Source organism: Saccoglossus kowalevskii, chromosome 10, assembly GCF_978046115.1.
Source record: "Saccoglossus kowalevskii chromosome 10, keSacKowa6.1, whole genome shotgun sequence".
Lineage (NCBI taxonomy): Eukaryota > Metazoa > Hemichordata > Enteropneusta > Harrimaniidae > Saccoglossus > Saccoglossus kowalevskii.
The window spans coordinates 2,734,241-2,762,237 of record NC_140650.1 but is presented as its reverse complement, the minus strand read 5'-3'; the positions used below and the strand labels follow the sequence as shown (position 1 = coordinate 2,762,237).

Here is a 27,997-nt window from a genome sequence, read left to right as displayed (position 1 = left end):
CCGAGCACTGAGCATGGGGGACGGCGCAGACGGTGTTGAGGGGCAGTCGTTGGTCAGCCGCGAAGGAGGTAACGCCGAAAGCCCGGGCTGGGGCAATCTTTTGCATAACTTCTTTCGCTGGACTAAACGCTACCCCATTGGGGCAATCTCGGATTCGGATCCCAATTCGTGGGACGAAACCAGAAGTCCCCGACCGGACACCAAGGCTGCTTCTCTGGACCCCGGTACCACAAACTTCTGTTTTGCCAACCGGGTGAAGGGGGATGGCCGCGTTCCATGGTCATTCTCATCGACCCATTCTGAGACTATCCAACATGCCCTGAGAGCGGAGTTGCGACCCATCAATTTCCTTGAATTTGTGGGCGCCACACTGGAGCACATTCTTGTGCGCGCACAGAACTCTGAGACCTCAGATGCAGAACGCACTCGCCTTCTAGACCAGGCGACACAGTTAATGGTAGGCCACTGTACGGCTATGTGCGATATCCTCCAGTGTCATATGGCTCTCATGGCCGGGGCTACTACTGTGCAGCGAGGCGCGGTTTTAGACGCATGTGTTTTCGCCGGCACTGAGTCAGGGGGTACGCCACCGCCTCAGTTACGCAGACTGGAGATCCTCCACCCTCTTTGATGGGGAGATAGTGGGGGCAGTCGCAGAGCTTCGGGGTGTAACAAACCAAATGGTCCAAGTCGAATCCGCTAGCCAGTTGGCCGCTGCCAAGGGTAAACGGAGGGCGCCCCAAGCACAGAAAGCACAACGCCCTAGGACTAGCTCCGCTAAACAGAGTCAGCCAGGAGGCAAGCGCTCGTACCCATCCATGGGAGGGAAGGGTAGCGGCGCGCCCCCAGGAAAGAGAGGACCAAGTGGTGGCTCCTCCTCCTTGGGTGGTCATCATCCCCGGCAGCGGGGTAAGCATGTTTGACGCTTACCTCTGCGACGGGGGGATGGGCCTGTGTTCGGCAAGAGATCAGGCTACAGCTTAGTAACCCCAGTGATCTACGGGGAGGCTCACCTCATGGTAGAGGAGAACCCCCCCCCCCCTCTCTTGCAACCGCCGAACCCATGGCCACAGATGCCTGTCACACGCAGATTGCACCGGTGCATTCCGGCTTGGAGGCAGCGGGTAACCGATCCCTGGACGCTCCAGGTGGTCACACACGGTTACAGAATACCACTGACATCTCCTCCGCCCCTGTCAGTGTCCCCCCTGTTGGGGGCACTGCCAGGGGACCCCCGCAAGGCGGAAGCAATCAGACAGGAAGTAGACAGTTTGCTAAGAAAGGGCGCCATACACAATAGTTCAGCCGGCACTAAGTCCGGGTTTCTACTCTAATGTATTCGTAGTACCAAAATCTACAGGCGGCTGGCGTCCGGTTCTGGACCTAAGCAGACTAAACCAGTATGTGCTTCTCGATCGGTTCTGCATGGAGACACCATCCAGTGTCCCACTCTCCATCCACCGACTCAACTGGCTAGCCTCTTTAGACTTATGCGACGCTTACCTGCACATACTGATGCACCCAGCGAGTTGCACTCTCCTTCGATTCGCTCATTTGTGCCAAGTATTCGAATTTTGGGTGTTCCCCTTCGGGTTATACACAGCGCCCTACGTATTCACCAGAGTGATGAATCAGGTAGTGCTGCTGCTCCACCAAATGTTGGTACACATCAATCCGTACCTAGATGACTGGTTGATACACAACCCAGACAAGGGGTTATTAGCCAGACATGTAAGGCTTACACAGGATTTACTTCACCAGTTGGGCTTTTTAGTAAATCACAAGAAGTCCCATCCCGACCCGGCTCAACAGTTGGTGTTTCTGGGCATGGAGTTCGACACCGAAGTAGGCCTGGTTCGCCCATCTCGAGCGCGTTGTCTAGCGCTAAGCAACCTAGCAGAACGCCTAGTCAGCGTACCTTCAGTGTCTCTCCGAGAACTAATGCGGCTCATCAGAATGATGACCTCCGTCCGAAGGGTAGTTCCCCAGGCCGCACTACGCAGCCGCCCAGTCCAACGCTTGTTATTGGAATACCGAGCTCACCTACGGGAACTAAACAGACGGGTATTGATCCCGGACCAGGTAAAGGAAACCCTGTCCTGGTGGTCGTCACTGACCAACCTCAGACAGGGGGTTTCCTTGGACCCACTCGTCACAACCATAACTCTGGTTACAGACGCCTCTCTCCAAGGCTTGGACAAACAAGCCCAAGGAATATGGCCCCCGCAATGGGTTCGGGACCACCATATCAACTGGCTCGAGCTGAAAGCAGTGCACAATTTCGACCCGAAGTTCGAGACCACAGAGTCCTGCTTCGCACAGACAACACAGCGGTGGTCTCCTACATCAACAAGGAGGGGGGACGCGTTCCCCATCGTTGTCGGTCCTAGCAGAGCAAATTCTCCTTTGGTGCCTGGAATACAATGTGAAGCTAACCGCACACCACCTTCCAGAGGTGAGAAACAGTCTGGCAGACGCCCTTTCGAGGCGGCTCCGTCTCCAGAACACGGAGTTGCAGATCCCCCAGTGGGTAGCCTCCAGACTGTTTCGGCTGTGGGACGGTCCAAAGATAGACCTGTTCGCCGCACCCCAGAACGCCAAGCTTCCGACGTACGTAACACTTCTGCCGGCACCAGGAGCATGGGCCGTGGACGCCTTATCGATCCCCTGGTCCCGCATGGATGCGTACGCCTTTCCTCCCTTCCCGCTAATTCACCGGGTACTGGAGAAACTTCGACAAGAGCCCACCTGCATATTAACTCTGGTGGCGCCTAATTGGCCGACCAAGGTCTGGTTTCCGCTCCTCCTGGAAATGATAGTCGAAACACCGGTAGTACTGCCGGACATACCGGACTTGCTGTCCCAACCGGACGGCACACTACCAACAAGCCCAGCAGTGTACCACTTACACGCATGGAGGCTCTCAGTAGACTCGCACAGACGAAAGGTCTATCTAAGCGGGCTGCCAACGTTCTGGCCAGGGCGAACAGGGATTCCACCAACGCTGCCTACGACTTGAAGTGGCGAGCATACACCGGTTGGTGTAGTGGAAGGGAGATTGATCCATGCCATCTCTCTATCAACCAGGTAGCAGACTGCTTTGTCCACTTGTTTGACTAAGTGGCTACAGGTCAGCCTTGTCCCCTGCCATAGAAAACTCTTTGGGGTCAAGTTTAGCCGATTGTCCCATTATTAGGAGACTGTTTACTGCTTTCCATAATCAGAGGCCCAGGGCCCGTTCAAGGGAACCGCCCAATTGGGACCTGTCGGTTGTTTTATCAGCCCTAAGCAGACCTTCCTTTGAGCCTCTCGTTTCAGCGCCACTCAAGTTTTTGACGTGGAAAACAGTCTTCCTACTGGCCCTTGCCTCAGGTAGGCGTCGGTCAGAGCTAGACGCACTGTCCTTCGCGGATGGTTGTGCCGCCTTCATGGACGATCAAGTTGTACTAAAGACACGAATCGGGTTTCTCGCCAAGAACCAAATCCCAGGACACGATCCTCAACCGATCGTCATCCCCCGGCTGTCAAATATTGTCGGTCCGGAGGATCAGGAGGAATTGCTTCACTGCCCGGTCCGAGCGCTGAGTTGCTACGAGTACCGTACCAGGTTTTCCAGACGGGGAACCAAACACATGTTTTTGTGTTATGGCCCTGGCAAACAGGATAAGTCCCGAGCTGATTTTGGGGAGGCCGAGGCTCAGGCTAGTGGCATCAGGTCCTGTTGGGAACCTCAGACACGTAATACCAACGGGGACGCTGGTAGCCAGGACTCCGTTTTCGGGGCAGGGCATTCGGGTCAGGACATACATTGTACCTCCCCCCCGCTATCAACCAGCCAGGGTTCACCGCGTGGTACCGGACTGCTTAATTTACCCTCAAGTCCGAGTTCCGCTGTGGGTTTCGACTCCCTTCTTGCCGACCCACAGGCGTTCCCAGAGGTAACCGACCCTGTCATGAGACGCACTCTTGAACACGCTCTCGCCCACATATTTAGGCTGAGAGGTGGCAGTTCACTCGCGTCGGATACAGTGGGTACCTCGGGCAGTCCCTCAGAGTCCACATTGCGTAATGACTCAGTGAGCCACGCCGTTGGGGTGATGCGGAATATTATCAGTCCAGGTGATACTATGTATATTCCCCCAACCTCGATCCTAAAGCAGCTGCTTACGGTCCCTTCTACGCTAATGGGATCACAGGCGCCAGGATCCAGATCGACCCCATCTGCACGTCTCCCCTGGTCCAGCCGAGCACTGAGCATGGGGGACGGCGCAGACGGTGTTGAGGGGCAGTCGTTGGTCAGCCGCGAAGGAGGTAACGCCGAAAGCCCGGGCTGGGGCAATCTTTTGCATAACTTCTTTCGCTGGACTAAACGCTACCCCATTGGGGCAATCTCGGATTCGGATCCCAATTCGTGGGACGAAACCAGAAGTCCCCGACCGGACACCAAGGCTGCTTCTCTGGACCCCGGTACCACAAACTTCTGTTTTGCCAACCGGGTGAAGGGGGATGGCCGCGTTCCATGGTCATTCTCATCGACCCATTCTGAGACTATCCAACATGCCCTGAGAGCGGAGTTGCGACCCATCAATTTCCTTGAATTTGTGGGCGCCACACTGGAGCACATTCTTGTGCGCGCACAGAACTCTGAGACCTCAGATGCAGAACGCACTCGCCTTCTAGACCAGGCGACACAGTTAATGGTAGGCCACTGTACGGCTATGTGCGATATCCTCCAGTGTCATATGGCTCTCATGGCCGGGGCTACTACTGTGCAGCGAGGCGCGGTTTTAGACGCATGTGTTTTCGCCGGCACTGAGTCAGGGGGTACGCCACCGCCTCAGTTACGCAGACTGGAGATCCTCCACCCTCTTTGATGGGGAGATAGTGGGGGCAGTCGCAGAGCTTCGGGGTGTAACAAACCAAATGGTCCAAGTCGAATCCGCTAGCCAGTTGGCCGCTGCCAAGGGTAAACGGAGGGCGCCCCAAGCACAGAAAGCACAACGCCCTAGGACTAGCTCCGCTAAACAGAGTCAGCCAGGAGGCAAGCGCTCGTACCCATCCATGGGAGGGAAGGGTAGCGGCGCGCCCCCAGGAAAGAGAGGACCAAGTGGTGGCTCCTCCTCCTTGGGTGGTCATCATCCCCGGCAGCGGGGTAAGCATGTTTGACGCTTACCTCTGCGACGGGGGGATGGGCCTGTGTTCGGCAAGAGATCAGGCTACAGCTTAGTAACCCCAGTGATCTACGGGGAGGCTCACCTCATGGTAGAGGAGAACCCCCCCCCCCTCTCTTGCAACCGCCGAACCCATGGCCACAGATGCCTGTCACACGCAGATTGCACCGGTGCATTCCGGCTTGGAGGCAGCGGGTAACCGATCCCTGGACGCTCCAGGTGGTCACACACGGTTACAGAATACCACTGACATCTCCTCCGCCCCTGTCAGTGTCCCCCCTGTTGGGGGCACTGCCAGGGGACCCCCGCAAGGCGGAAGCAATCAGACAGGAAGTAGACAGTTTGCTAAGAAAGGGCGCCATACACAATAGTTCAGCCGGCACTAAGTCCGGGTTTCTACTCTAATGTATTCGTAGTACCAAAATCTACAGGCGGCTGGCGTCCGGTTCTGGACCTAAGCAGACTAAACCAGTATGTGCTTCTCGATCGGTTCTGCATGGAGACACCATCCAGTGTCCCACTCTCCATCCACCGACTCAACTGGCTAGCCTCTTTAGACTTATGCGACGCTTACCTGCACATACTGATGCACCCAGCGAGTTGCACTCTCCTTCGATTCGCTCATTTGTGCCAAGTATTCGAATTTTGGGTGTTCCCCTTCGGGTTATACACAGCGCCCTACGTATTCACCAGAGTGATGAATCAGGTAGTGCTGCTGCTCCACCAAATGTTGGTACACATCAATCCGTACCTAGATGACTGGTTGATACACAACCCAGACAAGGGGTTATTAGCCAGACATGTAAGGCTTACACAGGATTTACTTCACCAGTTGGGCTTTTTAGTAAATCACAAGAAGTCCCATCCCGACCCGGCTCAACAGTTGGTGTTTCTGGGCATGGAGTTCGACACCGAAGTAGGCCTGGTTCGCCCATCTCGAGCGCGTTGTCTAGCGCTAAGCAACCTAGCAGAACGCCTAGTCAGCGTACCTTCAGTGTCTCTCCGAGAACTAATGCGGCTCATCAGAATGATGACCTCCGTCCGAAGGGTAGTTCCCCAGGCCGCACTACGCAGCCGCCCAGTCCAACGCTTGTTATTGGAATACCGAGCTCACCTACGGGAACTAAACAGACGGGTATTGATCCCGGACCAGGTAAAGGAAACCCTGTCCTGGTGGTCGTCACTGACCAACCTCAGACAGGGGGTTTCCTTGGACCCACTCGTCACAACCATAACTCTGGTTACAGACGCCTCTCTCCAAGGCTTGGACAAACAAGCCCAAGGAATATGGCCCCCGCAATGGGTTCGGGACCACCATATCAACTGGCTCGAGCTGAAAGCAGTGCACAATTTCGACCCGAAGTTCGAGACCACAGAGTCCTGCTTCGCACAGACAACACAGCGGTGGTCTCCTACATCAACAAGGAGGGGGGACGCGTTCCCCATCGTTGTCGGTCCTAGCAGAGCAAATTCTCCTTTGGTGCCTGGAATACAATGTGAAGCTAACCGCACACCACCTTCCAGAGGTGAGAAACAGTCTGGCAGACGCCCTTTCGAGGCGGCTCCGTCTCCAGAACACGGAGTTGCAGATCCCCCAGTGGGTAGCCTCCAGACTGTTTCGGCTGTGGGACGGTCCAAAGATAGACCTGTTCGCCGCACCCCAGAACGCCAAGCTTCCGACGTACGTAACACTTCTGCCGGCACCAGGAGCATGGGCCGTGGACGCCTTATCGATCCCCTGGTCCCGCATGGATGCGTACGCCTTTCCTCCCTTCCCGCTAATTCACCGGGTACTGGAGAAACTTCGACAAGAGCCCACCTGCATATTAACTCTGGTGGCGCCTAATTGGCCGACCAAGGTCTGGTTTCCGCTCCTCCTGGAAATGATAGTCGAAACACCGGTAGTACTGCCGGACATACCGGACTTGCTGTCCCAACCGGACGGCACACTACCAACAAGCCCAGCAGTGTACCACTTACACGCATGGAGGCTCTCAGTAGACTCGCACAGACGAAAGGTCTATCTAAGCGGGCTGCCAACGTTCTGGCCAGGGCGAACAGGGATTCCACCAACGCTGCCTACGACTTGAAGTGGCGAGCATACACCGGTTGGTGTAGTGGAAGGGAGACTGATCCATGCCATCTCTCTATCAACCAGGTAGCAGACTGCTTTGTCCACTTGTTTGACTAAGTGGCTACAGGTCAGCCTTGTCCCCTGCCATAGAAAACTCTTTGGGGTCAAGTTTAGCCGATTGTCCCATTATTAGGAGACTGTTTACTGCTTTCCATAATCAGAGGCCCAGGGCCCGTTCAAGGGAACCGCCCAATTGGGACCTGTCGGTTGTTTTATCAGCCCTAAGCAGACCTTCCTTTGAGCCTCTCGTTTCAGCGCCACTCAAGTTTTTGACGTGGAAAACAGTCTTCCTACTGGCCCTTGCCTCAGGTAGGCGTCGGTCAGAGCTAGACGCACTGTCCTTCGCGGATGGTTGTGCCGCCTTCATGGACGATCAAGTTGTACTAAAGACACGAATCGGGTTTCTCGCCAAGAACCAAATCCCAGGACACGATCCTCAACCGATCGTCATCCCCCGGCTGTCAAATATTGTCGGTCCGGAGGATCAGGAGGAATTGCTTCACTGCCCGGTCCGAGCGCTGAGTTGCTACGAGTACCGTACCAGGTTTTCCAGACGGGGAACCAAACACATGTTTTTGTGTTATGGCCCTGGCAAACAGGATAAGTCCCGAGCTGATTTTGGGGAGGCCGAGGCTCAGGCTAGTGGCATCAGGTCCTGTTGGGAACCTCAGACACGTAATACCAACGGGGACGCTGGTAGCCAGGACTCCGTTTTCGGGGCAGGGCATTCGGGTCAGGACATACATTGTACCTCCCCCCCGCTATCAACCAGCCAGGGTTCACCGCGTGGTACCGGACTGCTTAATTTACCCTCAAGTCCGAGTTCCGCTGTGGGTTTCGACTCCCTTCTTGCCGACCCACAGGCGTTCCCAGAGGTAACCGACCCTGTCATGAGACGCACTCTTGAACACGCTCTCGCCCACATATTTAGGCTGAGAGGTGGCAGTTCACTCGCGTCGGATACAGTGGGTACCTCGGGCAGTCCCTCAGAGTCCACATTGCGTAATGACTCAGTGAGCCACGCCGTTGGGGTGATGCGGAATATTATCAGTCCAGGTGATACTATGTATATTCCCCCAACCTCGATCCTAAAGCAGCTGCTTACGGTCCCTTCTACGCTAATGGGATCACAGGCGCCAGGATCCAGATCGACCCCATCTGCACGTCTCCCCTGGTCCAGCCGAGCACTGAGCATGGGGGACGGCGCAGACGGTGTTGAGGGGCAGTCGTTGGTCAGCCGCGAAGGAGGTAACGCCGAAAGCCCGGGCTGGGGCAATCTTTTGCATAACTTCTTTCGCTGGACTAAACGCTACCCCATTGGGGCAATCTCGGATTCGGATCCCAATTCGTGGGACGAAACCAGAAGTCCCCGACCGGACACCAAGGCTGCTTCTCTGGACCCCGGTACCACAAACTTCTGTTTTGCCAACCGGGTGAAGGGGGATGGCCGCGTTCCATGGTCATTCTCATCGACCCATTCTGAGACTATCCAACATGCCCTGAGAGCGGAGTTGCGACCCATCAATTTCCTTGAATTTGTGGGCGCCACACTGGAGCACATTCTTGTGCGCGCACAGAACTCTGAGACCTCAGATGCAGAACGCACTCGCCTTCTAGACCAGGCGACACAGTTAATGGTAGGCCACTGTACGGCTATGTGCGATATCCTCCAGTGTCATATGGCTCTCATGGCCGGGGCTACTACTGTGCAGCGAGGCGCGGTTTTAGACGCATGTGTTTTCGCCGGCACTGAGTCAGGGGGTACGCCACCGCCTCAGTTACGCAGACTGGAGATCCTCCACCCTCTTTGATGGGGAGATAGTGGGGGCAGTCGCAGAGCTTCGGGGTGTAACAAACCAAATGGTCCAAGTCGAATCCGCTAGCCAGTTGGCCGCTGCCAAGGGTAAACGGAGGGCGCCCCAAGCACAGAAAGCACAACGCCCTAGGACTAGCTCCGCTAAACAGAGTCAGCCAGGAGGCAAGCGCTCGTACCCATCCATGGGAGGGAAGGGTAGCGGCGCGCCCCCAGGAAAGAGAGGACCAAGTGGTGGCTCCTCCTCCTTGGGTGGTCATCATCCCCGGCAGCGGGGTAAGCATGTTTGACGCTTACCTCTGCGACGGGGGGATGGGCCTGTGTTCGGCAAGAGATCAGGCTACAGCTTAGTAACCCCAGTGATCTACGGGGAGGCTCACCTCATGGTAGAGGAGAACCCCCCCCCCCTCTCTTGCAACCGCCGAACCCATGGCCACAGATGCCTGTCACACGCAGATTGCACCGGTGCATTCCGGCTTGGAGGCAGCGGGTAACCGATCCCTGGACGCTCCAGGTGGTCACACACGGTTACAGAATACCACTGACATCTCCTCCGCCCCTGTCAGTGTCCCCCCTGTTGGGAGCACTGCCAGGGGACCCCCGCAAGGCGGAAGCAATCAGACAGGAAGTAGACAGTTTGCTAAGAAAGGGCGCCATACACAATAGTTCAGCCGGCACTAAGTCCGGGTTTCTACTCTAATGTATTCGTAGTACCAAAATCTACAGGCGGCTGGCGTCCGGTTCTGGACCTAAGCAGACTAAACCAGTATGTGCTTCTCAATCGGTTCTGCATGGAGACACCATCCAGTGTCCCACTCTCCATCCACCGACTCAACTGGCTAGCCTCTTTAGACTTATGCGACGCTTACCTGCACATACTGATGCACCCAGCGAGTTGCACTCTCCTTCGATTCGCTCATTTGTGCCAAGTATTCGAATTTTGGGTGTTCCCCTTCGGGTTATACACAGCGCCCTACGTATTCACCAGAGTGATGAATCAGGTAGTGCTGCTGCTCCACCAAATGTTGGTACACATCAATCCGTACCTAGATGACTGGTTGATACACAACCCAGACAAGGGGTTATTAGCCAGACATGTAAGGCTTACACAGGATTTACTTCACCAGTTGGGCTTTTTAGTAAATCACAAGAAGTCCCATCCCGACCCGGCTCAACAGTTGGTGTTTCTGGGCATGGAGTTCGACACCGAAGTAGGCCTGGTTCGCCCATCTCGAGCGCGTTGTCTAGCGCTAAGCAACCTAGCAGAACGCCTAGTCAGCGTACCTTCAGTGTCTCTCCGAGAACTAATGCGGCTCATCAGAATGATGACCTCCGTCCGAAGGGTAGTTCCCCAGGCCGCACTACGCAGCCGCCCAGTCCAACGCTTGTTATTGGAATACCGAGCTCACCTACGGGAACTAAACAGACGGGTATTGATCCCGGACCAGGTAAAGGAAACCCTGTCCTGGTGGTCGTCACTGACCAACCTCAGACAGGGGGTTTCCTTGGACCCACTCGTCACAACCATAACTCTGGTTACAGACGCCTCTCTCCAAGGCTTGGACAAACAAGCCCAAGGAATATGGCCCCCGCAATGGGTTCGGGACCACCATATCAACTGGCTCGAGCTGAAAGCAGTGCACAATTTCGACCCGAAGTTCGAGACCACAGAGTCCTGCTTCGCACAGACAACACAGCGGTGGTCTCCTACATCAACAAGGAGGGGGGACGCGTTCCCCATCGTTGTCGGTCCTAGCAGAGCAAATTCTCCTTTGGTGCCTGGAATACAATGTGAAGCTAACCGCACACCACCTTCCAGAGGTGAGAAACAGTCTGGCAGACGCCCTTTCGAGGCGGCTCCGTCTCCAGAACACGGAGTTGCAGATCCCCCAGTGGGTAGCCTCCAGACTGTTTCGGCTGTGGGACGGTCCAAAGATAGACCTGTTCGCCGCACCCCAGAACGCCAAGCTTCCGACGTACGTAACACTTCTGCCGGCACCAGGAGCATGGGCCGTGGACGCCTTATCGATCCCCTGGTCCCGCATGGATGCGTACGCCTTTCCTCCCTTCCCGCTAATTCACCGGGTACTGGAGAAACTTCGACAAGAGCCCACCTGCATATTAACTCTGGTGGCGCCTAATTGGCCGACCAAGGTCTGGTTTCCGCTCCTCCTGGAAATGATAGTCGAAACACCGGTAGTACTGCCGGACATACCGGACTTGCTGTCCCAACCGGACGGCACACTACCAACAAGCCCAGCAGTGTACCACTTACACGCATGGAGGCTCTCAGTAGACTCGCACAGACGAAAGGTCTATCTAAGCGGGCTGCCAACGTTCTGGCCAGGGCGAACAGGGATTCCACCAACGCTGCCTACGACTTGAAGTGGCGAGCATACACCGGTTGGTGTAGTGGAAGGGAGATTGATCCATGCCATCTCTCTATCAACCAGGTAGCAGACTGCTTTGTCCACTTGTTTGACTAAGTGGCTACAGGTCAGCCTTGTCCCCTGCCATAGAAAACTCTTTGGGGTCAAGTTTAGCCGATTGTCCCATTATTAGGAGACTGTTTACTGCTTTCCATAATCAGAGGCCCAGGGCCCGTTCAAGGGAACCGCCCAATTGGGACCTGTCGGTTGTTTTATCAGCCCTAAGCAGACCTTCCTTTGAGCCTCTCGTTTCAGCGCCACTCAAGTTTTTGACGTGGAAAACAGTCTTCCTACTGGCCCTTGCCTCAGGTAGGCGTCGGTCAGAGCTAGACGCACTGTCCTTCGCGGATGGTTGTGCCGCCTTCATGGACGATCAAGTTGTACTAAAGACACGAATCGGGTTTCTCGCCAAGAACCAAATCCCAGGACACGATCCTCAACCGATCGTCATCCCCCGGCTGTCAAATATTGTCGGTCCGGAGGATCAGGAGGAATTGCTTCACTGCCCGGTCCGAGCACTGAGTTGCTACGAGTACCGTACCAGGTTTTCCAGACGGGGAACCAAACACATGTTTTTGTGTTATGGCCCTGGCAAACAGGATAAGCCGGCTTCCCTGACTTCCATCTCCAGGTGGATTACTGCGACTGTACTGAAGGTCTATAATACACTATCCTCCTCAACACAGACCTTGCAGAGACACCAAGTACGAGCGCATGAGGTTCGTGCGATTGCTAACTCACTAGCGCTAGCGTCAGGCTCCCCCCTCGAACACATTCTGAGGGCAGGCTTCTGGAGAACGCAGAACGTCTTCATCAACTACTACCTAAGAGACTCCCAATCTATTGAGCAGGGTCTCTTCAGGTTAGGCCCCGTTGTAACGGGTCAGGCTTTGTTTACTAACCCAGCCCGTACGACCGCAGGGGCCCTTGTGCATAGGCGATAAGTCAGTCTCGGCATTCTTGCGGGCAGATTGTCTGTACCACTAGCACTCCCTAGAAGCTCCCAGGTTTTGCTTCTTTCGACCTACGCCCTCAACTGTTTCGGTCCAACTTCTAGCTTATCACCCCCGGATTCGGCTTGGGTCTAGCTTTCTCGGGCACACCGAACCCTGTCACCACAGCAGCATTGGTTTCTTGCTGCGGGGACAGCACAGGCAAGGTAAGACACCACCCTTCTTGGGTCTTAACTTAGGTTTTTTGAGTTTGTTATCATCCCGGACTTTCATCATTCTTTTTTTGTTTTGTTTTTCTGTTTGCTCGGAAAAACCCACCACCTATCGGTGTCTGACTCTGCCTACAGTTCAAAATAGTCATTTTGACTGACCGGAGTCTATGGTGGGTAATTGAACGTAGTGAATTTAGGCGAGGGTTCTCCGAACCCGCCTATTAACATAGTTCATAGTCCACCATAGACTCCGGGTCCCCCCTCCAATCTCCCCACTCTTTCCGTCGCGTTGGTCTAAGTCCTCGAGGCGGAGAGAAAAGAATCAGAGTGATGGACGGCTACCTATGGCGTTGCCATGTGGCCTCGGTCACGCGGGTTCATGACGTAAGGGGTAAAAGAATCTTGATGTCATGGGGCTTCCCCTCACCTAGATTCTATCTCTCCGTCACCGGCAGAATCACTGATTAATGCCTACAGTTCAAAATTGTCATTTTGACTGACCAGAGAACCCTCGCCTAAATTTGGCTTGATTTTGGATGTCGGTAAAACGACGTGTTTAAAAAGGATCTATGTGTCACATAGCGCTGTCACCATGTAAACAATTACGGTCTTCAACGTGATCACACCTCGAAGCGGAGGTGTTAATCATGCCATAGATTCAACTAGCTTACTCAACAAAAATGTTCACTACAGTAAAACAATGTTATATTTAGAGAAAATGTTATTACAAACACTGTTGCGTCACTCTCGTCAGGCCAAGGGGAATGAGTCTATTTATTTATTTATTTATTTATTTATTTATTTATTTATTTATTTATTTATTTATTTATTTATTTATTTATTTATTTATTTATTATTGTAGTTCCAAGATTAGACTTGTATGGTCAGTTACGGGGCACTTTTGTTTACAAGGCGTCCATTTTGCTAAGTCATAGGCTGTGCTCTCGCTGTCGCTCGCAAATGTCGTAAATTACGAAATTTGGACAAAATTTACGAACATAATAAATATCTATTAGTAGGATTTACGAACACATTTTGTACAAAATACCCTCGCAAATCGCGCTCATTTAATTGTCAAGACTCGACTGTGATCATCACGCGTGTTACGGTTTGAGTGATTGCCATTTTAAAGTTAAACAACGTCCCGTTACTTCTAAGATTGCAACAATTGTTACATGGTGATCGCGATCAACACGGAACTGCCACTGAATGTATTTTTCCACTCTAAAGTTATTTTGGTGTCATCGCACATGCGTAGTTTAGTCGACATGTGTTTCAAGATACCCCGCGACATTACTCTGAGTATGGAACGGTTTCATGTCGCCCTTATCAAACACGTGATTTATTTATTTATTGAAAATGGAGACTACGTCAAAAAGGAGCAGACAACTGCTCGACGACTATTTTTCACGACGAGATGGAGAAACCGCTAAATCGTGTTCAGAACCAGAAACAAATGGGTGTCCTAACCCTGACAGCACCGAGAAACTGAAAGTTGATCGTACTGCAGCACGATTTCAGAAATAATGGAAGGTTAGCTGCGGTTCCGTAGCTCTTTGGTGCGACATACAATCTAATTTTGCCCTACCAATTTCATTCGGACGTCTTGTTTTTATTTTTGTTGTTGTATGTCGAACATGGGCCGGCCAGTCTCTGTCACGTAAATAATGCGGTCGGCAACATAGGGCTATGATTCCACAGCTAATGGAAGGTGAGACAATGTTAGCGAATCGATCGAAAAATATTATAATTTGTGTAACATTCTTACCGGGCATTCTTAGCATTGAGATCGAGTTACAAGACCGAAAGTTACTTTTAAATTAGTTACTTTTTCACTTTAATTCAGAAATTTCGATGAAAATAAATAGTCATTTTGTGTCGTCATAAACGTCAACATGCAGGTTTGCACGATGAGCACGGGAGATTACTTCATAATAATATTGATTGGCATGGAGTTTTTTTCTGAGAAATTTCCCGTGAAAATTTATTCACAGACTTATGTTCTTGGCAGTGAACTTAGTGAACTTTTGAATGATGACTATTTTCCCCACTGTTAACAATGTGAGCTTATCATGAATATGTTTAATTAATACTGAGTTATTCAAATAAAGGTTCTGGTGTCTACATTTTATATTTTGTTGTGATGTTTTGTTGTACCATCATAAATGGTACATTTTGTGGAGCAGACTGCCTAATTTGATGTCATGAAATTACACACAAAATTAGAGCTCAGGTTGCACCAGCAAGCACCATTTTCAGCATGCTGTTCTTGTTTTCGGCGGACGACAGAGGGGACACCTCCCTCTCCTTCTCTCTTCCCCGTTGTGCTCGGTCGCGGGAAAATGCTCCGCAGTTTCCAGACAAAGTTTACTAATACTTTTTTTTCTTGATTAGTAAATTTACTATTACCTAGCAAATTCCAGAGAGAGCCCAGGTCATAGGGGTCAAACTGCGTGAATATATAATTAATTAAACATGGCTGCTTCACGTCCACATTTAGTTTTTGTAAGATGGAACTAGTTTCGGTTCGTTAGATTGAACTAGTTTCAGTTCGTAACACTGATATTTTCTTTCTCAATGGAGTGTTTTGCTGCACCCGTAATTGTTGTATAAATCCCGTACATTTTTACCCTGCAATACCCCCACCCCGTACTCGCTATATTTTACCACCAAACCCCTCCCCCCATACTCGCTACATTTTATCACTCGTACTTGCTTAATTACCTCCACGTACTCGCTACAAATACCACCCATACTCGCTACAAATATCACCCGCACTCGCTACAAATGTCACCCGTACTCACAACAAATATCACCCGTACTCGCTATTTTCTGAAAAGTACGACCCGTACTTTTCACCCATACTTGGCTCATTTTGGTACATTTATATATATGTGATATCTAGAAAATGGATAGTCTGATTGCCATACACAATTAGAGTGTATTATGTCTGATGACATTATTATGTCATAGTAACAATAATGAACTCTATAAAATGCCGTACATATTTAGAGTGTATTATGTCTGATGACATTATTATGTCATAGTAACAATAATGAACTCTATAAAATGCCGTACACATTTACAGTGTATTGTGTCTGATGACATTATTATGTCATAGTAACAATAATGAACTCTATAAAGTGCCATACACAATTAGAGTGTATTATGTCTGATGACATTATTATGTCATAGTAACAATAATGAACTCTATAAAATGCCGTGCATATTTAGAGTGTATTGTGTCTGATGACATTATTATGTCATAGTAACAATAATGAACTCTATAAAATGCCGTACACATTTAGAGTGTATTGTGTCTGATGACATTATTATGTCATAGTAACAATAATGAACTCTATAAAGTGTCATACACATTTAGAGTATGTTGTCTGATGACATTATTATGTCATAGTAACAATAATGAACTCTATAAAGTGCCATACACAATTAGAGTGTATTATGTCTGATGACATTATTATGTCATAGTAACAATAATGAACTCTATAAAGTGTCGTACACATTTAGAGTGTATTGTGTCTGATGACATTATTATGTCATAGTAACAATAATGAACTCTATAAAATGCCGTACACATTTAGAGTGTATTGTGTCTGATGACATTATTATGTCATAGTAACAATAATGAACTCTATAAAATGCCGTACACATTTAGAGTGTATTATGTCTGATGACATTATTATGTCATAGTAACAATAATGAACTCTATAAAATGCCGTACACATTTAGAGTGTATTGTGTCTGATAACATTATTACGTCATAGTAACAATAATGAACTCTATAAAATGCCGTACACATTTAGAGTGTATTGTGTCTGATGATATTATTATGTCATAGTAACAATAATGAACTCTATAAAGTGCCATACACATTTAGAGTGTATTGTGTCTGATAACATTATTATGTCATAGTAACAATAATGAACTCTATAAAGTGCCATACACATTTAGAGTGTGTTGTCTGATGACATTATTATGTCATAGTAACAATAATGAACTCTATAAAGTGCCATACACAATTAGAGTGTATTATGTCTGATGACATTATTATGTCATAGTAACAATAATGAACTCTATAAAGTGCCATACACAATTAGAGTGTATTATGTCTGATGACATTATTGTGTCATAGTAACAATAATGAACTCTATAAAATGCCGTACATATTTAGAGTGTATTGTTTTCTGTTGACGTGCATACTGGAGTGTAAAATTTCACCTATTATGTTATTGTAGGAGTTTATTAATGTTATTAATAAAAGAAAACTACAACATATGAATGGCCTTCCTTTCACTCATACATGTACTTAACACACTATCCTCAGTTTTATATCTTCTTTTGTTGACATGTCACTATCTTTGTATGACAGCTTGGGGAGAACGTTTCCCTGGACAATGTTGTGAAAGCAATCCAGTATTATCAACATCTATTTAATGTACATCTTGTTAATGAGGACGTTGACTGTACAGCTATTATGAGTGACTTTGTCAGACAATTAACAGTAGCATCTGAAGGTGTCAATGTCAATGTCAAAAAACTCAAAGTACTTATGCAGGTAAGTAAATTTTGGTTTCCAATTTTTGCCTTGGCAGCGTCGTCGTTGTTGTTGGTGTGACTTGTGGGTATGATAACTCAAATAATTTATATATGTTATAAATTTATATATGTTATAAACAAACATGCAAAGATGGCCAAGTTCGATGTTGGTTGAAACAAAATCAGTTATGGTCTTGTTGAATTGGGGGTGCGGTTAGTAATACAGTACTTATTTCGCCCAACCTCCCGCCCGCTTCCGGATTTCGATCGCTTTTTTTTCACTTGCATTGTTCAATTCGACCGCGCAATTTCCGCTTTTTTTTTCGACTGCGCAAATCCGGAAGTATCCGCTCGCGCAATCGCTCGCTCGCCTGACAGGCAACCGCCCGCATTTACAGTTCATTACCTACTGTTTCATGTACAAGTGTATCATTTTTGTTTTTATGATGTTAAAATAAGAATAAATACAATCAGAAATTTATAGAACGACCGTTGAAAAAATATGGTGGATCACACGGCCATATAAAATTGGTAATAATACATACGCATAGTAGTAATGTCCACCATAAACAAGATCGAACCAAACATGTGAAATCAAATACGACACTGACACAGACACAACTGATATGAAATAAAACCATTCTATTTTTGGTGGAGAGCGAAAAATGTCTACTGTAGAGTACGGTATTCGTTGAGTAACCGTGTGTAGGGTGACGGTTGTCATGCACGCATGGTTTGGGTTTAACACGGGTCAAGTTGTAGTTATGTTAAAATCCGTGGCACCTATAACAATTTAAGAATATCTGCAGGAATAGTAAGACTGTGAAAAAAACGACTGATCGGTTGTTATAGAATGACCGTAGTGTACAATTTGTCAAACAAATACAATACTTGCAAATGTAATGTCGGCCAGCGCCCATCTTACTTGTCCGAAGTTGTCAAAGCCGACATCAATGGAGATCGCATTTTTTAACTAGGCGGCTGGCAAGCGGACTAACACGTTACATAAACTTGTTGAATTACAATTATGGTTTTTATTTTTGTGCCCAATGTCTCGTTATAAAATAAAGGATTCAAATTTTGCAGGGTATTCCGTTTTTTTGCGAACTCTGGGCGAAATACTTTCATGAGCTGTACGTAGTTCACTTACAGCCAAAACAAAGTCAGCTTGGACATTAAGTTGTGAGACGCGACAAAACAAACGCTGCCAGTGACAGATTACGTGAATGAAAGAACAAAATAAACGCAATCAAAGGCGCCGACCACACACTTTGGAAATAAATAGAACGCGTTGCTAAGAGGAATTGCACCTGCATCTCGACGACGTCTCCGGTCATGAGCAGGGTTTGCCGCATCTTAGAAAAATTGAAAGTTAAAAAGGAATCAGTGTCAGGGAACCATTCACAATGTTTGCATGAAAAATCCCACGTGAAAGCGTTTATTTTTCCTGTTACAAACACTATGGTACCTGAATCCCGATTAATTCATAAATATGAATCGGTAAGGGTAAATTTTCTGCAATCCTTCAAGATTAAATTTGCCTCCGAAAATCTTTCTAACGATGACCTGGAAGATTGCCATGATTGAGTGCCACCATTTCTCTTCTAAGATTTATTCAGTATAATAATACAAATGTTCACCCCAACAGAGGTGGACATACAGTTTTAGCGACCCAAAGAGCTCATTGTCAACCGAGGCGAAGCACTACGATAAAGACTTTCCGTTCCCAATAAATAATAATAAAAAAAAAAAATTCTCGTTCCCGACATTATGAAATTCTTTCGTTTTGGGGGAAAAACCTGGAAAAAAAACTGATTTTGACAAAATAATTTAGAAATTGATATTAAGAATATTTCATAACGAAATGTATTCCATATGTACCCATAGTTTTTTTTCATAATTACTGATTACACATGAATATTAAAGAAAAAAATAATTTGCTATATTATCTATATTTGTGCCTTTTATTTGTCTTGAATCGTGACTGAAAGGAGCTGGATGAAATTACAAACTATGTAGTGTGTTCGACAACTCATGTATGAACAACAATTTCAATAAATACGATTTTACTTGGTAAAATTACTGTATTTTTCTACATAAAAACAAAAGAATTTCACAATGTCTTTATTATCATAGCGTCGTTGGTAATAGTTGAAAATGATACATCCACGTGAACCTGCTTATATGAGATCGAAGGAGTCTCTGATTTCAACAGCCGTATACATCTAACTGCATCATCAAGTTTCCTTGTGGACCACGAGCTCTGTTCCTTGTTTGCACATTATCATGTTCACACAATCGCAGACATTATTTGTAAGGGTGCCCTTTGAAATGGCACATTTTCTCGATGTTTTAGCAAGTACTCCGCGGGTATATGGCTTGTTCTCACATCAGCATAATTTTCCTCGAGTTCACTCATCGCTTTCCCACATGCACTTCTCGTTCTTTGCTGCTAACTTTTGTTGCACTCTAATATGTTGTTGTTTTTGTCTTTCTAAACATCGAGTTTATTTTTGACATTCAACGAGATCGTTTGAATTTTGAATTTGATGACGGTTCGAATTTATCCACTTTTACAGTGATCAACATTGCGTTCGGGTAGAGTTACTAGTAATTACAAGCCTGATTTACATTTTTCTTGCGGTGTTTTTCGTCAATGTATTAAATATAAATGCTTTGGGAAATAACATAATTATATTGCGCGAGTGAAAGAGTTTGGTGAGACTGTCACAACACGTTTTATTTATTTCCAACGCGCGTGGTCGGCGCCTCTGATTGCATTTAATTTGTATTTTTGTTTTCAAAATGTATCACTGGCTGCGTTTGTTTTGTTTTCCTCAACAAATTACTAGTAACTGTTCCGAGATCTCTTTCATTTTTCGTCCTGCTGCTACCAATCCAATAATTCGTCACCGCATGTACTCAGACAAGCGATTAATCGTCACAGTCACATTATACTAGTAGTTTAAGTCCAATTGATTTGTAGAAATTCAGCTATGCGATAATTATATGTGCAGCAAAAGTTAACCAATAGATTTTCTGAACTACAGCTTTCGTATTACTTATGCAAATTGCGTAAAGGGTCATAGTGTGAGTTGCGTTCGCAAATAACAAAGTGTCAAATTATTTTGAGCGCTGTTCGGAATAAATTTAGTCAAAATCACACACAGAAACACACACAACACACAAATACTAGTACTCAATACATATCGCGATTGACCAGTTATATAGCTGCTTGAACTACACACACAAGGACGTAAATATGTAAATACAGGTCACAGTTCGACTTGCGTAGTAAACGTTACAATGTGTCAAGTGATTTGAAGGCATCTTTGTTCCAAAACAGAAAAGCAATAGACGTTGTGTTTTGAATCGTCATTAAAACCTAAATTTATTACGAATAAAAACTTAAGTTTATACATACAATGTACGATCATTGCTACTCCAGCGGTCGGTTGGCAAGCGAACGATGTTTCTGAAGCCAGCCATAGCAGGAGCGAGCGAACAAAAGCGAACGCGAGCGAGCTGGAAAAAAAGCGGTCGGTTTCCGGACGAAAAGCAGCGAGCGGTCGGAAATTAAGCGATATGCGGTCGGAAAAAAAGCGATAAAAGCGGGAGGTTGGGCGGAATGAGTACTGTAGGTACTTTTCATGTTTTCAATTTTTGTTGAGAACTCTTTAACACTGAAGTCGAAATCAGGGGTGCAGTTACTATTAGGTATGCGGTTTATAATAGGATTTTAACAGTATTCCCGTGCGGGCAATGTTTCAATAGTTTTGCTATGTTGTTAATGAACATTTGTGATTAAGCTGGGGTTATGGAATCACATGATGATACCACCGATCTATTGGTTTACTAATAACTTTATATACTGTCCTATTTAAGGTTGTTTATAACTATTAAAAATACATATTTAGAAATCATGTGTGTTTTGTATAGTTTACAATTGATTTCAATGGCTAAAACATTCCATCGTATCTCTAAATTTTGGGCTACATATGGCTGTCACAAACAATTGGAGAATTTTGTATTACATGTAGTTATGTGAAAAATAATGTATAGACATTGATTCCTATGGAAATTGTTCCAAAATGGCAGCTTTTGGATTATTTTGCATATGTTTTTTTAAAAAAACACATCACTAAAAAAAATTTAATAACAATGTTACAACCCTAACATGTTACAACATTATATATGTACAATCTCTTTACACTTTTATCTAGCCTGGTCAAGAGATGTCAGATTTTTCTATTCTTTTGAAAGATGTGGACAGTAACAATACTGATTTAAGACAGCTTGCAAGAAGGGTGAGTTTATGTCTCATTATTTAACTGCAGATTGTTTCTACTGTATGCATTATTTTCAAACTGGAAAAAAAAGATTTTCAAGACATGTTCATGAAAGATTGTGTCTGCGGTGTCATCCAGTGGTGTCTGCAGTGTCACCCAGTGGTGTCTGCAGTGTCACCCAGTGGTGTCTGCAGTGTCACCCAGTGGTGTCTGCGGTGTCATCCAGTGGTGTCTGCGGTGTCACCAAGTGGTATCTGCGGTGTCACCAAGTGGTACCTGCGGTGTCACCAAGTGGTACCTGCGGTGTCACCAGGTGGTATCTGTGGTGTCACCCACCAGTGTATGCGGTGTCACCCAGTGGTGTCTGCAGTGTCACCCAGTGGTGTCTGCAGTGTCACCCAGTGGTGTCTGTGGTGTCACCCAGTGGTGTCTGCAGTGTCACCCAGTGGTGTCTGCAGTGTCACCCAGTGGTGTCTGCGGTGTCACCCAGTGGTGTCTGCAGTGTCACCAAGTGGTGTCTGCAGTGTCACCCAGCAGTGTATGCGATGTCACCCAGCGATGTATGCGGTGTCACCCAGTGGTGTCTGCGGTGTCACCCAGTGGTGTCTGCGGTGTCACCCAGTGGTGTCTGCGGTGTCACCCAGTGGTGTCTGCGGTGTCACCCAGTGGTGTCCCCCAGCGGTGTATGCGGTGTCACCCAGTGGTGTCTGTGGTGTCACCAAGTGGTGTCTGCAGTATCACCAAGTAGTGTATGCGGTGTCAACCAGTGGTGTCTGTGGTGTCACCAAGTGGTGTCTGCAGAGTCACCCAGTGGTGTATGCGTTGTCACCATGTGGTGTCTGCGGTGTCACCCAGTGGTGTATACGGTGTCACCCAGTGGTGTCTGCGGTGTCACCAAGTGGTATCTGTGGTGTCACCAAGTGGTATCTGCGGTGTCACCCAGTGGTGTATGCTGTGTCACCAAGTGGTGTCTGCAGTGTCACCCAATGGTGTCTGCGGTATCACCCAGTTGTGTATGCGGTGTCACCCAGAGGTGTGTGCGATGTCACCCAGTGGTGTCTGCAGTGTCTTCCAGTGGTGTCTTCCAGTGGTGTCTGCGGTGTCACCTAGAGGTGTCTGCAGTGTCGCCCAGTAATGTCTGCAGTGTCACCCAGTGGTGTCTGCAGTGTCACCCAGTGGTGTCTGCGATATCACCCAGTGGTGTCTGCGGTGTCACCAAGTGGTGTCTGCGGTGTCACCAAGTGGTGTCTGCGGTGTCACCAAGTGGTGTCTGCGGTGTCACCAAGTGGTGTCTGCGGTGTCACCAAGTGGTGTCTGCGGTGTCACCAAGTGGTGTCTGCGGTGTCACCAAGTGGTGTCTGCGGTGTCACCCAGTGGCGTATGCGGTGTCACCTAGAGGTGTATGCGGTGTCACCCAGAGGTGTATGCGGTGTCACCCAGAGGTGTATGCGATGACACCCAGGAGGTATGTACGGTACCCTCTAGAAGGCATTTGAGACCAGTTTTGAGACTCTCCCACAGAGGGACATGCCATTTGAGACCGTGTTTGAGACCGATTTAGAGACTCTCGGATGCCACGCTGACCGGAAATGAGACCGTGTCTGAGACCAGTCAATTCGTGCAGTGTGATTGGACAACCCTCTGACATCCAATATTGTATTTCTACTCTTTTCACCATGAATTCAGGAATGGAAAAATTGTTGACAGATTTGTTAGCGTACGAGAAAATTAAGACGCTAAAAAAAGAGAAAAGAAAACGTGACAACGACATAAATACCTCATTTAGAGAATAGTTTGACGACATACAAGACTGTATTATGATGTAGTGTATTCTGAAACATGAAGCTCGGAATATTTAGTAACTGTGTTGTTTATGGCAGTTGACGTAATCGTTAACAAACCCGATATCATCAAGAAAAACAGGCGCAAAAGTCACCCAATTAGCCAGTTAACGGATAGTAGCAATGATCTGTGGCCATCCATAACGATCGTATTTGAGTTGCAAGTGTTTCTTTATTTGTCAATGTTAGGTTGGGGCGAGTCATGGAGCTCCATGGGTGAGTGGGCCGGAGTACGTCATAGATTGGAGAAAAGTTCTGCGGCATCCTGGCAACCAGGGAGACGGCTGTTCATTTCCCTTTAGCTTTATCTAGTTCTTGGCACCACTGAACAACGAATGAGATTACGTTTGTTGAACGATGGGTCGCACGAGTTCCTGTTTAGCGAGTTACCAATGATTACTTTTGGCAGATATTACGAGGCCCATCTTGTCTAAAAAAATAACCCTGCGTTGATAGAAATGGTCTAGAAAAAATAATGTTTCGCGTTGACCAAATATAATCATGCAAAGTATAAATTCAAAGTGTTTTAATACATTGGTGAGAGGTCGCATTTTACGTGAACAAGAACATGCACTAAGAAGGAAAAGCAAGTCAAAGTCGAAACGGGGTGCATCATGGACATGACACAACACACGCTGCGACAACTGAGTGATTAGCGACATAATTTTGGGCCGCAAATGAACTTGAAGTACTTTTTTGCGAAACTTGCTGCGCGGTGATGCGGTGATCAAGTGTGTGTTGACCGAAGTTTGACCCCAAGTCACGCGCTGAACTGGTGCGTTACCTTAGCAACCTTTTTCTTTTGCGGTTCGCGCGTCGATCTAGTACAATTTTTATTATAATCCGAAGGTACTGTAATTACGCAACTTGTATGCAACTCTGTACTGGCTTTGAATATATCAACGTTGTTTACTTAGTGCACTGCTTTTCTAATTACGCAAATTTGTTTACAATATTGTACCAGCTCTGAATATTTCAACTTTGTATTAAATGTATTGCTTTCATGATAATTACGCAAACTCAAGTTAATTTTTACTATTGTTAGGGCACTGACCCGGGGTATTGGGTCTGTGAATATTTCAATATTACCGTTGCATTCGTAATAATTACGCAAACATAAACATTGGCGCATTTAAATCATTAAAAATGATAGTAGTCGAGAAAATATTTTAAATACTTGTGATTCACCAATGTTCCAATGGTGATTTTTTTATTCAAAATGAAGTGAACATGCAATATAAACCATACCATGCGTCAAGGTAAATTTTACTATAATATAATAAACTCTGGACAGCGCACTTCGATCGCAATAATCACGTACATTTCGACTGAACTCTAATAACCACGCGTTTGAGTTCACGCACTGATATTTAAATTCGGGCCACCCAGCTTGACGCAAATCAATATAGTTACTTGTCATGTGTTCAAAAAATCTTTCAACTCTCACAAATACCATGAACGCGAAGAGCTAACTGGGGGTTAACTGAAAGAGAACGTCTTTTTTGGAGAAAAAACACGTCAGTACAAGATTATGTGTACAAGGTTAGCTTTATAGAACGTAGATTAGATTAGACATTACTGATAATAACCAAGAGGCTCGAACCATGAAGGCTTGGATATTTTAAACTTCGTAAATAACATTCTTTTCAAGCGTAGACTTTATTCGAGTGTAATAATACGCAACAACAATTCGTATACAGCATTGGTTTTATTGAAGTTTTTAATGCTTTTCGGCTTCACAGTGAATTATTTTAGCATCATATTTGAAATAGCGCGCTCGATACAAGATGTCGGACGGGAAAATTGGGGTCTGTAAAAATGTTTGTTGGTTCAGTCAGGCAATGTGTGGACCAAAACATCGCCCACTATTTGAAACATCGCCCATGGGCGGGGTTTAGGATGGGCGGGATATCAGCCGAATCCGGTACACTTCTGTGATTATTTCAACGCTGATCAATTTGCGTTTATGGTTTATCTCAGAAATGTGTGCTAATTAACTTCGTACTGAACTACATCAGTAACAACTATTGTAGTTTTCACGTCCATTGTGGCAAATTTAACACCTCTGTTGACTATTTTTGAAGCCTCCCATTGTTTTCACGTAATCGGCGGCACGTGACACGGAATTTCTTTTTACAGGCGTGACCACATATTAGAAAGGCTTTTTTGAGGGCTTTTTTATTATTTATTTAAGTGGGTATATCAAACAGTTTATTCAATGGTCTGCATAGAACCGTGATGACAGGAAGTGCCATTCGCATCTTGGTACTCGCATATGGTACTTTTTCAGGTCATGCATACAGTAGATGTATGTTTGGGTACTAAATTCAGTGCGAAATGCCTGTACTATCCAGGTATGTAGTACTACTAGTATACTAAACTCTAGTTTATTGTTATTCCTTGCTTTTTAATGAATTAATACTGTATACTTTTACTATTATCTGTAACCATTTCCACCGAAGTGATTATGTGTTAATAAATAAATAATAATAATAATAATATTTATTGCATCTTTAGAAATACTGTAACAGTATTTCTATCAGTACAGTAGCAATAAACATATAACCAAGTATAATAATTATAATGAAATAATAAAGAAAGATAAGATATTATAATGTTAAGTATAAAAGTAAAATTTAATGTGTTAATTTTTTTACTGGCTTTCAGAAGCGTTGTGTTTCGAATTTGTCGGCACTGTAAGCTCCACCCACATTGTTTTCAAATTGCGTACTTTGCATATGAGGTGAAATAAACGCCACTAGTGCGTTGTTTTTGTTAGAGAATACAATGATATGAATTACAGGAAAAAAACACAGACGAGCTTCTTTGCAAACCAGACAGAATATAGAGTGTCTGTCTGAAAACACAGACGAACTTCTTTGCAATGTGTGGGGCATGAGGTTGTCAAACCCAGACAGAATATAAAGTGTCTGTCTGAAAACACAGCCGGCGGTTGAAATCAACTTGTCAACGATAAACGGCATTCAGAAGCCGTTCCCAAAAATTTTGCCTGTAGTTATGAGATACATAATTCTGAATAAATAAGGAAAAGAGATTCGCTGTCGCCATGCTGGTTGGTAATGTTTTATCTCATTATTTCCGGCTCATAGCGAGGATAATTAGTCCCCGTTCGGACGCAGTCCGAAAACGGGGACTTATGTTTTGACCTCCGTGTATGCGTGCGTGCGTGCGTCCGGACCTGTATCTTAGAAATGCCGGGACCAATCACAATCAAACTTCACACATACATCATACATGATATTATACATATGCACGTCAATTTGTTTCACGATCTGATTCAAGATGGCCGAATGGCGGCCATTTTTGTGCTAAAAATCATCAAAATCAAGCATTTCTCGGCTGTTTACAGATGGATTTTGTTCAAACTTGGTATATACATTGGACATTATGGGACCTTGATGCAAATAATTTTGTTTTTTTGGATAAGATTCAAAATGGCCGACTGGCGGCCATTTTGTTTTAATGAATGTGGTTCTCGTGCCATATCCCTGACTTGCTTTCACTGATTATGTTCAAATTTTAAATGTTTATTACAGAGTATTGCATACTAACCCCTTTGGTTAATGAAATTTTAATTTCATAAACAAATGGGATAATTGCCAATTATCATATAATACTGGTTAAATAAAATCGAAATAACAGTGGATAGCTCCCGTAGGGGGCGTCCTTCCCCTGTCATCTGATTTGCATACTTCCATTTTTAACCACGAGATTGATTCACGGTTGAAATTTGGGCTTGCCAAAATATCATTGTTTTTGCGGTGGAAATACATTGTTACCACCCATCAACACAGCCACCGAACTATTAGTGTGTCAGGAAGCTCTTGTGGACATCAAGAACTTCGTACTTAGTCACCTTGAGTAAAAAAATTGTAGTTTTAGTAACGAAACTCAAAAGCCCGCCTTCAGTTTCAAGATGGCGGAAAATATGGATACCGGAGAGTTGAACACCGTTCATCCCAGCACTTCGGATTCAAACACTTTCGGACGAAAGTGTGAAGAGTGCCATATATCGATGCTCACTTACGATGATCACCGTATTTGCATTCCATGTGGCAGAAAATGTAATGGGCACATCAACTGCGGTGTTTGCCTCGCCTGGCCGATAGAAACTTGGAACTGGGATTCCCGCCTACGCAAGTCAACGGGAAAATCAGGAAAGAAGAAATCCAAAAAAAAAAAAAACAAAACATCATTTGGAGGAGTCTTCGGTTTCATCGGTACCTACCAACGCTGAGGACGAACTATTGGCAGACGAACCCAGCCAAAAACGTCCAAAGGAGACTGACAATGAGCAAAGTGTTATAGCTCATTTACAGAACAAGGTGGATCTACTGACCAGAAAAATTAAAGTTTTGGAAAACCCAGTAGACGAAGAGGTACCACCAAAAGCATGGAGTGTCAGCGCTCTCCAGGCGGAAAAGAAAAAATCCTACACAACAGTGGTGCGAGAAAATGTTGAAGACGCACTGGCTGAGGCAGGCGTGATTTTTTCTACTGAAGATGCTACAAGCAACGCGGGGGAGGCCGGCTCGTCGAAAACCACAACAGCGAGTGGTACCGACAAGGAGGACCCC

General features: G+C 46.5%; 1 protein-coding gene across 3 annotated transcripts in view; it reads left to right on the top strand.

Annotated features, from left to right (window-relative positions):
- The window catches only part of LOC100373853 (dynactin subunit 1-like), a 105,013-nt gene that overhangs the window by 40,257 nt on the left and 36,759 nt on the right, over positions 1 to 27,997 (top strand). For all 3 annotated transcript variants that reach the window (XM_085504151.1, XM_085504152.1, XM_085504150.1), the window contains 2 exons: positions 17,103 to 17,288; positions 21,493 to 21,576. In XM_085504151.1, coding sequence (XP_085360277.1) covers positions 17,103 to 17,288; positions 21,493 to 21,576 — 270 coding nt within the window. The remainder of the gene's footprint in view (positions 1 to 17,102; positions 17,289 to 21,492; positions 21,577 to 27,997) is intronic.